Source organism: Styela clava, chromosome 1 (assembly GCF_964204865.1).
Source record: "Styela clava chromosome 1, kaStyClav1.hap1.2, whole genome shotgun sequence".
NCBI lineage: Eukaryota > Metazoa > Chordata > Ascidiacea > Stolidobranchia > Styelidae > Styela > Styela clava.
The window spans coordinates 26164406-26178142 of NC_135250.1; the positions used below are offsets into that span (position 1 = coordinate 26164406).

General features: G+C 33.7%; 1 protein-coding gene across 1 annotated transcript; it reads left to right on the forward strand.

Moving 5' to 3' along the window:
- Window positions 1-817: 817 nt before the first annotated feature.
- On the forward strand, window positions 818-13077 carry LOC120335209 (hydroxymethylglutaryl-CoA synthase 1-like). The gene is made up of 9 exons (XM_039402693.2): window positions 818-1333; window positions 1868-2053; window positions 2848-2973; window positions 3764-3928; window positions 5429-5597; window positions 6189-6359; window positions 9110-9249; window positions 10022-10120; window positions 10720-13077. Exons 1-9 carry the CDS (start codon window positions 1072-1074, stop codon window positions 10851-10853), a joined length of 1452 nt encoding a protein of 483 aa, XP_039258627.2. The 5' UTR covers window positions 818-1071; the 3' UTR covers window positions 10854-13077.
- The last annotated feature ends 660 nt before the right edge of the window (window positions 13078-13737 follow it).

Sequence of the window (13737 nt, forward strand, 5' to 3'; positions counted from 1 at the left end):
TGTCAGTAGTCGATTGCAATTCTCCTAACGATGCCTTTTCTACTACGCCGTTTAAGGCTGGTTTCGGCTACCATTAAATGAGTTATAAATAAAACAAAGCTGAGATCATCAGTACAAAACAGCTAGTGTACGATACGATAAATACGTAGGATAGCGTGGGTGAGAACTGGCCCACGTTTGGTAATCAAATGATCACACTTTTAACAATTCCTCGATCATTGCGGAAAGCAGATATATAATCATCACCACATTTTCATCGGACGAATAAAATTTAAAAATATGTTTTTTTTTGAAATATATAGGTCCCCTCCTTATTTTTAATTTCAAGTTTACTCACTCAGCTTGAAAAATAATGAACTGGGTTCATAATACACATTGCAGGGATTACAAATATTTTTTCCCATAATAAGTGATTTTCCGGCTAGATTTTCCCTAAATTTTTGTGAACTTTTCCTAAGATCATTTCCTCTTCCAAGAGACGCATATACATAACTGCATGACATAAGGTTCCATAGCTGAACATTACCCGACATTTACTGGTAACCGGAAGATAGGCCATGGTTCGCCATATAATAGGGCTGTCTTATCGGCTCTCTTCTATCCGAAATAAATATGTGAATCTCTATTCTGAGATAACAAAGACTCTATTCCGATATTCGTAATCCGCGACTTGTCGTTGGAGAGCCACAATAAAATGGTGATAGGAGTCCAAAATTTCCTATTCATTTATATCATAATAACATGCCAAAATATAAGATTCTTTTTACTTGAATAATATTCATATTATAAATAGTCAAATTTATGTATCAATTGACTTGTAATTTTAAAGTAATTTTTCTTTCACGACTGCCATTTTTCCAATGTTTCGTTCCCTTGCGAACTCATACCACAACAGTTACAACAAAATGAAAATCGCGTGTTCCGTATTGATGCATTAGCGATAGTCAGTGGCGATAGTAGTATTGTGTTCGTATTCCGCCAGAAGGGCGTTTTGTTCCATTTTTTATTAGAATTGGAGGAAAATACTATTGTCAGTAGCTCATCACTGTTTGACCTGTCTGTATAGGCAAAATGCCGCATACTATGGATTTCGATGGACATTCGCCCAGGCCAGAAAATATTGGCATTGTAGCCGTTGAAATATATTTTCCATCAAGTTACGTTGACCAAGTAAAACTTGAGGAATATGACGAAGTTTCAGCTGGGAAGTATACAAAGGGTCTGGGACAGTTACAAATGGGATTTTGCTCGGATAATGAAGATATCAATTCTTTGTGTTTGACTGTTCTTGCAAATTTAATGGAAAAACATGGAATATCTTACAGTGAAATTGGTAAATGAATTTTAAACTCGAATTTTCTTCAAAAAAGATTTTCTTGAAGTTGTGCTTAAAATTATTTATTGTGCATTTATGCCATATGCTGGTAGGCTACTGCCATTGCTAACTCAGGAAATCCAGAAATCATTTAATTGAGCATTAAGAACTCTATTGTCAGATTGTCAGCGCATATCTGAATGTCCAGATTCGCAGTTGCCTGCGCTATATTCTCTTAAATTTCAGATTGTTTAGTCTTCCAATCATTATTTCGAATTAGAAAATAGTTCACTTAATCTTAAATTACTTAAAAATACAGTACATAGCTACTGGAGATGTCTTTGTTCTGACTGGTTTTCAAATTATTTTATTTCCCAACAATTTATACCAGTTTTGCATACCTAACCAGACTCGACAGGTTTTGAATAAAATATTCTAAATTATTTATTTATACTAAGTAATAAGAATATATGAATTATGGCTAATTTTTGTATTTTAATATCCAAACATTTTAGGTCTGACATTTCTGTTAAATCTTAATTATTTTCGAAGGTCGTTTGGAAGTCGGAACAGAAACCATAATTGACAAATCGAAGAGTGTTAAAAGTGCTTTGATGCAGCTGTTTGAGGAATCAGGAAATTTTGATGTTGAAGGAATCGACACAACGAATGCTTGTTATGGAGGAACAAGCGCACTCTTTAATGCCATCCAGTGGATGGAAAGTTCTTCATGGGATGGTAAGTTAATTATTCAGTTTTGAAAATGGTTATTTTCAAGGGATTAAATATTCTAAGAATAATTGGTGTTACTATATCATAGCAGTGGTTTTCCACTTTTTGGTGGAGACCGGAGGGCAACCCCTTAATACTGAAACCTCTCAGAGGTTTGAAGAACCCCTTTATTACCCTTGTTTAATTAAATGTCTTTTATTGTCCGAATTGTATTAAATCATAAATACTGTATATAAAAGCCAACCTTATACTGGCAGAACAAAATTGTCCTTAGAAGTGTTGCAAGTTCAACAATATTGGCTAACCAAATGGGTATTTGATTATATTTGAATATAATCGTACGTTAATTTAGAATATCGTACTATAATGGATACTCACGAATCCATGTACTGTGCTGGCGTAACACTGAGTTGCGGCAAAACATGGTTGAAAACCATGCTGTAGAGTAAAGTTTATCATCATTATGTCACCTAAACGCAAGGGGTTTTGTTTTTTTTCTAGAATCATTTGTTCATTGTTGAAACGTAGCAGTGAACACATGAAGGTCGCAAATATAATGTTTTCAAATGGGCTACTGTACTCGCAACCTATTTTGTTTCAGCTTCATATCGAAAACTTGATTTCTATCTCAAGCTAGTACTATAGCTTGAGGATTATCGTTAAATTTAATCGACATATTGTGGTAGACTTGTAATATTGTAGCACCGAATAATATCTACCGGTAATTCTTTCAGGATTCAGGACATTAATCAGTTGTGAAATTGTGTTATGTACAAATTATAAATCTTATTTTTGTTCAGGGCGTTACGCAGTCGTAATATGTGGTGATATAGCAGTGTATAGTGAAGGAAATGCTCGATGCACAGGAGGTGCAGGTGCCATTGCAATGTTAATTGGACCGAATGCTCCATTGGTTTTTGAACCAGGTCAGTGTTTATTATATATTGCAGGAAAGGAAAAGGTTTTGTACTATAACGGAGAATATAATTTATTATGCATAATTTATTATAATTTATTATGCATCTTGCATCTACAGTAATACAGTAATACAGTAATACATAACTGGTTGGCTTCACTCAATATGAATTGGTAACCAACCAAACAAGAGTCATGGTTAGGCTGTCTCATTGGCTTTCATTCCCCCCAGAATGATTATTAAAATACTGGTGGTTTATTTTGTGCAAATCAAATCAGATCAGAGTTTCATTGTCCAAATTTAGTTATTAGTTTTAGCAAAATTGCATTATAGCGAATCATTTATTCTGATATTATGGTAACAGACACTTTTTTGTTTCATATTTAGATCACCATTGTATATTTTGCTCATTATTATTTGATACTTTTGCTTTAGTGAGTATAATAATATCACGACAATTTAAAAAAAAGACTGGCAATCAGCAAATCTTTTGTGCCTGAAGGATTGTTGAATGTTGACATTTATTTCTGTGTTTGGTGATGATTTTCATTGGCAATTAAAATACAAACAATTTAACCAGATTCAATTCTGCTAATTTAATTGGCAATTAAAATACGAACAAATTAACAGATTCAATTCTGCTAAACTGAAATTCTTTGAGAGAAAACTTTTAGTTAGCACCCTCAACACAGCACTGCGGTTCCAATGGGCTTTTAATAATAAGTGTTTTTTCTCTTTTGGACATCACTGGTCATTACTATTTGTCATATTTACTCATTTCCAACTATGTATTTTCACAGGTCTACGAGCAACATACATGAGGCATGCTTATGACTTTTATAAACCCGATCTGACATCGGAATATCCAGTTGTTGATGGAAAACTTTCTGTTAAAAGTTATATTTCAGCACTTGATAATTGTTATCAAAATTATTGCCGAAAAGCTTCAACCAAGTTAAAAACAGGTTTGTTGTTTGATAATCTGATGATAGATGTATTGTTTTATTACTGTTTTATCTATATCGTTTTATATTTTTCGTCAGACCCACGACCCATGTTTTCTAATCTAACCTAGCGGGGAATTGCAATGGCCATAGACAGAAAGAAAAGACTTTTGCAGATTAAGTTCAAAATATTAAAAATTTATTTTATTACTTGAATTAATTCTTGAAATAAAAAAAAGCCACAGACAATATATTAAAACTCTTCTAATATCAATACCATATGATCAGGTAATAGACATTCATCTCGTAAACACCTTGCAATCATTTTGCATTGATAACTAATTGACAATTGTTTTAGACATTTAGCTTTCAGGTTATTGATCTTTAATTACTGTACCAGATTACCATCTGTTTTTTACAGTCATGCAAAGGGTATTGATTGGATGAGTGTTGTTAAATCATAAATGGTGTTTAATCATTAATGACTTTGTTTATTGTTTTGTTCTAGTAAAGTCAAGTAAATTTCAAATCATTTTTTGTCTAATGATGATTTATTGATCTATCTCATGATATATGAAGTAATTGCTCTAGGCTGTGTTATTCACAATTCAAAAATGCGTAATCTTGTTTTGAATGTTGGACTTTGTACACCTGCTATCATGATTAATTTAATCATACCAATGACTTCAATAATAGCCTTACTGAGGGCTGAGGCTTAAATGATACATCGTAAGGTATGGCTGCATGGCAGCCCAAAAAACCATTTAGCGACGAGGCCATTTAAATTGGCTATTGGAACTACATAACTCTCATTCCTAACATGCTCGGCAGAGCGGGCCATTTTAAGGGCGATCGGGACCATGTAAACATCTCTGCACCTAACTGTCTATATCAGGGTGGTCCAAACCCAATCCCGCGGGCCACATGAGGCCCACAGCTACATTATCTGTGGCCCGCGTCGCATTGGCGGGAGAGTGAAAAATACGCATTTGGTGTTGTTTCGTCATAAAAATAATTTTTTTGCAAGTTTTAGTGGGGTTTTTGCATGTTTCAGCTTGATAAATGACGAATAATGAAAAGAGTTTGTTTTGTATTGCACTGTTTACCTATTCTTGACACTATTGTGGCCCGCGAACAATATGAAAATAATAGTGTGGCCCGCGAGGCCGACAACCTTGAACCACTCTGGTCTATATGGTAGCCCAACAGCTTCCTATGAGGAAAGCTATTCAAATAGTGATTGACAGACAATATATATCCATCCCTAATCCCGAATCTAAATATCTCTAATATAAAAATGTATGAAAAAATTCCGTACTCTTTTGTACAGTGTACAGCGATACAGTGTAATCTCACAATCTCATCCATGGTGTAATAAATTGGTATGGGTAGGCAATACATTATTTCCTGTCTTTACTGAAGTGGTAGCTCGACTTTTATCGATCCTTTTCTGGGGTGGCAGGCGGGAAGATACCAAATACTGTATGGAAATAATTAAACATTTTTTTTAATTATTTTCAGATGTTCCGTTCAGTTTACGGGATCTTGATTTTATGGTTTTCCACAGTCCGTATTGTAAACTTGTCAAAAAATCTCTCGCTCGTCTCGCTCTCAATGATTTTCTTCAAGACAAAATAAAATATTATTCCGAAACAGAACAGAAGTGTTTTGCTGGATTAGAAAACCTCAGGTAACATTCTTCCATTTTTCTTTATGCACGACATATTTATCTTCCTTTCCATCTGAACAAGGCTCTGTATAAGCCGCCACAAATATGTAACTAGATATTATATTTTGGAAAGTCCTGCATCGATTTGGCATTGCACACCTGACCTGAAATGGCGCCATAGTTGACTCCAATGCTTTTCTGATGTATCCATATCATGTTGGTTTTAAAATAAATTTTGTAACTTGCACTAGACTACTCATTTGCCCAACAAATAACAATCACTAGGATGAAACGAGCGTTTCAAAAAATTAAAACCACAAACATTGGAATCCATACAAATAAAATTAATAAAATTCAAATCTCAACTAATTCAAATGGATATTTACAGCAAAGTAGTGAAACCTGCCAAAAAATCAGGATTTTTCTTTAGACTATTTCGTATTTTTTTCCACAAAAAATATTTAATATCTTGTTTAGGCTAGTTAGTCATTTATTTTGATTTTAAAATGTTCGAAAATAATAAGTAAAAACTTGGTACTGAATCATATCTTGGAATCACTGGTAATTTAATTTGAAAATTTTCAGTGAGCCATCTTCAATTTTTATTTGCAGGGAAACAGACCTTGCTTCTTCAATATTTGATAAATCAGTCGAAACTACGTTCATGACAGCAAGTAATAATTTATTCGAATCGAAAACTCATCGATCGCTGCTGATAGCAAGTCGTGTTGGAAACATGTATACTCCATCGTTATACAGCTGCCTCGTGTCTGTTTTAATAAGGTAAGTCTAGATGGGGCTCCAGAAGTGTGTGTATCAATATGGAGGTAACTAATATCGTTCGCCTACTTTACATCAAGTTATGTAAAGGGACTGAAACCTATGTGTATTCACTTGTCTAACACAGACAGTCCTCGAACTCGTTATAGAGCTAATTCCAAATTTATTTATTTTTCTTATTAATATCTGAAGTGCAATATCATATAATAGTTCAAAGATTGTATTATGTATCAAATTTTTCTTTTGTTATTAAGAAAGTACTTTTGGACTTTGGAACCTCTGACATTTCTTAGGTCGATCTTCTTTCTTTGTCTGTTCACTCTTTGTATTGTATTCTTTTCTGATTGAAAGTTAAATTAAAAACATCCAGAATTCTTACATGATCAGCCATGGTACAGCTAGTGTATGTATAATTATCTTTGGACCTCGCTAGAATTAAGTGTAAACTAAAATAAAATTAGAAAAAGTATGTTTTAATCCTCATTGTTGTTACTAAGTTTTGGTTTGGGATTTTCCCCTTCTTGGTTTTGTAAACTATCCAATTACTTTTACTTATCATGAAAGTTGAAATTTCAGTCGAAAATTTATTTATATGTAAAGAATTGGGGAGTACCAAGAATTCTGAGACATTTTGGGGTGGTTTTGAAAATCCCCTTTCGTGTGATAGACTACTTCCTAATACACAGATGTGGTTGAGACTATATGTATAGGTAATCGGCTTGAACCACTTGAGAAGTCTGTGGTTATTTCTGCAGTGATGCATTGAATGTATGTTACAAACATATTATGCTCAGTGATGATCGAGACTGAATATGCTAAAATCATACCAAAAGACTATCCAATTTGGTATATAGAGAATTTTGGGGTTGATGGCTTATTGGGTAAAAGGATTGGATTCAATTACGTTGACAACGCAGATTCAAAAATTCAAGTTCAAAATCTCATGGCTCACTGTTTTTTCCAAGATTTAATAAATTGGTAGACCTTTCATTGAAAGGAAGCTGCTTACATATTAAGAGCTGCTTATATACAGAGCCATGTCTAAAGTGAAAAAGTGTAAACTATGAAAAAAATGTTTTTTTAATTGAGTCCTGTTCAACAGAAAAATGTCTGTGAAATATTGTATATTCTTTGATGACTTTTTTATATTGATTATTCTATTTTTTACAATTACTGAATGTTGATTTCTATGACTGTCAGGTGTTAATTGAATAAGATGACAAAAATGAATGATCATATTCAGAATATTAGAATGAGTAATTAGTTGAGTAATATATTATTTCTTTGTCTTGTGACTATTGCTCGACAAAATTTGCCTAAATGAAATTAAGTGGGCATGCTGATGAGTCTTTGGCTTAACTAACTATAATAAGGCAAAAACCTGCTTGTAGACATAAAATTCAATTTTTCATGATTCTGAAACTAAAATTTACTTGGCCTAAATTCTAAATTTGATAATAGAAATTTGGGCCGCTTCTACTTTGATTCCCAACCCTCTTGGAGTCAGGTTTCTAAATTCATTTAGAGTTTCAGATTTTAAATGTTGATTTTTCAGGAAAACATAACATAAAGTTTACCAAGCTCTTAGTAGTCTATTTAAAGGGGGCTTACACATGGGTGTAGCTAAACGGGGACTTTCGTCCTTCAACCACCACCTTCTGCCTTTTAAAAATGTGAAAATAAAGTAATTTTCATAAATAGCTATTTTTTGAAGCTTGAAACACATTTTAGACCCTCTTTTAGACTCACATTCCCAACAATTAGAAATTTTTGCCCCCCCCCCCCCCTCGGAAATTCGTGGTTACACCCCCGGGCTTGCATGTGCTAAAGTATTTGTTTATCAAAATCATACTTTTTTTAATGGTTGGGAAAAACAAACTTGTCTTTTCAATAATGCTTTCGAAACCCACTGCTTATTTTTGTTTATCTGTGTGTGGTCCTCTCCGATAATACCATATCGAATAATTGTCCTAGTTCGGGCGTGTTCTGGGCGATTCCTGTTTTTGCAAGATTCTTGTCAATGTAATGAGAGAAAGTGTTATAATTAAGTTTGCAACCTGTTGGTGATGGCATGGTTACGTCATTTCTATTTGAACACAAACAGATAAACAGTTCCGGTTGAAACATCTGGGAATGATCTTGTGGTGTCACTCACTACTGTTGTTATCGCCATATTTTTGCTGACATGTAAGACATAAGGCTGTACTCCCGTAGTGTATGTACCAGGTTAAGGTTAGGCTATAATTTTATTCAGATTTTCTTCATTTTAGTTCGATTATGAGTTCTGGGACTGCCTGTGGTATCCCAAGTGAATATAACCCCGGGCTATAGGTTTCAGTCCATTTACAACTTGATGTGTTAAGTAGGCGAACAAAATTAGTTACCTCCATATTGGTACACATACCTCTGGAACGCCCATAGAGTTATATTGGGATACATTCTTTAAATATTTCATTGTTTCTAGTGTAAATGAATGTTCAAAGTGGGTATTTAATTCAAATAATTTTCGATAATCAAAAGTAAAATGTTGAATTTTACATTGCAATAATTCTAGTGAGTCATGTTTTCTCTCTGTTAAGCTTTATATGTATTAGAAGAAATTGTAGAAAGAGTCTTAATAAATAGAGGTTATGTTGTCATAATTAATATTTATTAAGTTGTTTTTAAACATGGAGTCATTTGATCATTCTGCTAAATTGTTGTTTTTCTTTCAAATTATTATTTATTAAATATCATAGTTTTTGTTTTAACAGTCATTCATTCGAAGAATTATCAAATAAAAGAATTGGTTTATTCTCATATGGATCTGGTCTTGCTTCATCTATGTTTTCTATGAAAGTATGCAATGTGGACGATGACCAAAGCAAACAAGCATTAGAAAAACTTATATATGGTAAGTAGTAAGATGGCAGTTTTACAATGGTGATTTATTTGGTTACTAAATGCTAAAGTTAATGATTGATAATAAACAAGAGAGCAATGCTTAAATATATAGACATGAAGGACCAATGACTCGTCAGAATACTGGTAGCTTATGTTACTTAAATTGAAATTTCATGTTCAATCCCCTTGCCTACTTCCTCACCCAAGGGTGTAATATACCCAGTAGACTAGTGTTATTCAAACTTATCACACCCACTCGACATAGCAAAATTTTTCCGCGAACCAACAGGTGGAGTGATGGGTCGGTCAGGATCGACCCCCAGTTTGAAAAGCTTATGACAATGCTGAAGCAGAAAGATTTCAGTCTTTCCAAAAAGAAACGCTCGTTACATTTCAGTTCAGGGGTTGTATGGAACCTTGGAGCGAAAGCTTAATAACATTGTCATCTTAGTGAATCACTAGTTTCAGTGCCTACCACATTACCTGGGGTGTATGGTAATCAAACCTGTATGCAACGAAGTGAAATTGTAGAAACAAATTGTGAATTCAGACATTGTGATGACAACTTTAAGAATCACAATTCCAGTTCTTACCACCTTACCTAGGGTGTAACAAAAACGGGTATGCGGGGCCCAGGTTGAAAGATTTTATCCAATATTTGAACGGATAATTGCTTTATATATATCAGAGCCTAATCAAGTGAAAATCAAAAATAAATTTAGGTTTATTCATCCAACCTGTAAACTATGTTTACTAATTAATGTTTTCTTTATAAAATCAAGGTATCAGCGATGTGAAACACAGGCTGGATAGAAGACAGGAGATATCTCCCGAGGATTTCACGAAAACATTGAAGTTGAGAGCAAGCACTCATTTGAAATGTAAGTAAATCTGCTTATGATTAATAGAATTTTTTTCATCTGTATCCAATCTAAGTTCGGACTCCGAAATCAGCAATTGTTGTGAATAGGGTCTAATGAATTTATCGAAATGAGTCTGGACTTATTCTAGCACAGTGGCCGGCAAAGATGTTTAAGTGAGGCATAACTATAAATGAAAAAGTTTTCAGGACTATCGATCATTGTGTTAGTTACGACCTAGCTAGCCTCTGCCAAGATTTGTTGGAAATTTTAAATATAACCACCTAATAAACTTGTTGAAAGACATTTAAATTGTAATTAAAACTAGCGCACATGGTGGTGGGAATATTGAACATCTGACATAGCGGCACATCTTGTTAGCTTGGGCGTTAGCTTCAGACAATTAAGCTGTTGCGCTGGGGCTCTTCGAAGCTCTGGAATGTTTCATTGGGGTTTCGTTTCACAAAAAAGATTATAAACCACCACACTAGATGGCAAAACAGAGCACTTTAGCGCAATGAAATACTAAACTAAGATGAGACTTATTATAGGAGTTGTATTGGTTGCGTCTCACTGCAGATGTTATTAGTTTCTTGTTAAATGAAAAATTCTATTCACAGGTGACTATACCCCATCAACTCCTCCTGAGCATACATTTCCTGGAACGTTTTATTTAACAAAAGTTGATGACAAATTTCGAAGAACTTACGACAGAACGAAAACTTATCAGAATGGTTTTACAAATGGACATTAGTTGAAGTCCCTCCGAGTTCTAAATGATTTTTTTTAATTTATTTGATGCATCAATCCATGCTGTAGTGTTAAAGTGTTAGGATGTGGCAATGTGACCTCACTACATAGCAGTGTTGGGTGGTAATCCCTAATCCTGAGTTACAAGTCAGTATAGTCAGGCCTGTGAAATGTCGATTGTGACAGTGTATTGACAACATTCATATTGGCATCAACACAGCCAATTTTGAGTTATTGCTGTAATAATAAGTTTTCAATACAATATTAATCAACGTGGTGAATAGCATTTCATTGGAGTTTTCCCCCAAAAGTCTCAAAAATTATCTACAGTTCTCGAGCAAAGTCAGTGTTTGAGGAATCATTTTTTTTTTTATTCTAGTCCCCCAAATACTGCTAGATAGTAAGATAATTATTAGAATTAATTTTTGATTCTAGTCCCCCAAATACTGCTAGATAGTAAGATAATTATTAGAATTAATTTTTGATTCTAGTCCCCCAAATACTGCTAGATAGTAAGATAATTATTAGAATTAATTTTTGATTCTAGTCCCCCAAATACTGCTAGATAGTAAGATAATTATTAGAATTAATTTTTGATTCTAGTCCCCCAAATACTGCTAGATAGTAAGATAATTATTAGAATTAATTTTTGATTCTAGTCCCCCAAATACTGCTAGATAGTAAGATAATTATTAGAAATAATTTTTGATTCTAGTCCCCCAAATACTGCTAGATAGTAAGATAATTATTAGAATTAATTTTTGATTCTAGTCCCCCAAATACTGCTAGATAGTAAGATAATTATTAGAATTAAGACAAGTTGCTGTTTTTCTTTGGGAAATGCAGACCACTAGTTCAAATTCAGTCTGAGTTGAAATATTTTAGGATTGATTACCCACAAATTTTTCAAAGATGTTTTAATGATTTGAGGTTACAGAAACTATTTTTTTGCATACCTATACATTTGGTGCATTTATTGTCATTATAGTAGGTCATCATCAAAGGAGAATTATTTGATTTTAAGGTTTTTGGATTATTTGTCATCACATAGTTTTCTGAACATGTGCTTTCATTGTTTATTTTGATTTTTTTTTCTTATAGTTATAATTCTGCCTAATATTTCATTAAATTTTTTCTTCAATATTGTGACTGAAAAATTATGCTTTCTACGTTTTATGTTTCTTTGCAATTTATTCTCAGTGTATTTTTCATATAAGATCTCGATTGGTCTGTGGATTATAATAGAAATAACTGTAACTTTGTTATAATGATGTTCTAGTTCACAATATTTTTTTCAAATTATGATTACATTTGTTATAAATGAGTGGAAATTCGCTATAAGTTCCAACGTTACTCTCGTAGTGTGTACCAGGTTAGGCAATGAGTTTGATCTTAAGAGAACAGTGATAGGTAAGCTTCATATAGTTTTACATTGTTCACACGAAGTCCACCCAGACCTGTGTCGCAAGGGACGGCCTTAACTAATGGGTCACTATGCGAGACAAATTGTGCTGGGCACAATTAAAGCTTGAGCCTTGGGTTGTTTGTAGGGCTGGGCATTTCGAATTGAATAGTAAATTATTCGAATCGGTTCAGAACTAAATTTCGAATCGCCGCCATCTTGTTTTTGACTTTCCAGTGAATTCCCCAATTTTTTTTTCATTGGAGTCATATTTTTTCAACGAAATTCTAACATAATATGACTATATTCTGTAGTGAGTTATTGATAAAAACGTGTTTATTATTCTGTGTGAACGCTCAGTAATCTATCTGAGTGATTTATTCTATGTGTTCAGTAATTCATTTGTTGAGAGGACCAATTACTATAACAAAGTCGCTTACAATTATATATTTTCAAGTATTCGAGATTCGATTCTGAAATCACAAGGTATTCGAAAATGCCCAGCCCTAGTTGTTTGCCTTGTATGTCAACCATTATCTGCTGTCTGCTGATATCGAGTACTGGTGATAACACTTGTCATGGAAACTTTCACTTTTCTCACTGAATCTTCCACCCAGAATCACAGACATTTGCTTCTTGTCACAAAAAATTTTTTCAGTATTTTCTTCAAGATTTGGTTAGTTCACTTCATCATTACGATGCTGCCATGCCGTTCTGCTTACTGAAAAAAGGGTTATTGTGAATATGAACTGACATGTCTGTGGCCAACTTCGTTCTTATTTCTATTAATATTGATTGAACAATCTTGAATAAATATTCGACAGTATTTTGTTTCTGTTGTGACTGCTGTTGCAGATTAGAGAGCTTGTCAGCATTTAACAAGTAACATGATGGACAACTAACTGCTCAAGTCTCCCGCCATAAAATAGGACGGCATAAATCTTCTTTGAAGTGGGTGCTATCAGTCAGGTAAGGTAGGTACTGATAATTCTCTAGCATGAGTGGTGCATCTGTTTTCAGGTGACTTAAAAGGTTGTTCAATCTCTGGTTTAGGAATGGATTAAGCAGACCCGAACCATATAAATAACGATCTGGCTCACGACTAAATACAGTTTTGACTCAACTTGAAGTTTTGATTTCAATTAATAATGACGGTAACAGTCTTGATTTTGACTATCAGTAAAAGTAAATCCTAACCAAACTTGTACTGTGTAGTTAAATTTATGAATTGAAATGTTTGAGGTCAACTATAATTCATTTGTATTATAATTGCATTACTTAGCAATGAAGACCCCCCCCAAAAAAAAAAAACAGTACTCTCATCAGGCGAGAGACCTTCTTAGCAGCACGATTAAACAAGTCTGCTGGTCCTTTTTAAACATCCTTGCTTTGGTGAAGCCCGTCTTGAATAGTAGGAGCTCAAGAACAGTGTCTAAGAATCTTTCTGCATTATTCACACATTCAAAACTACTATCAACAAACTTGC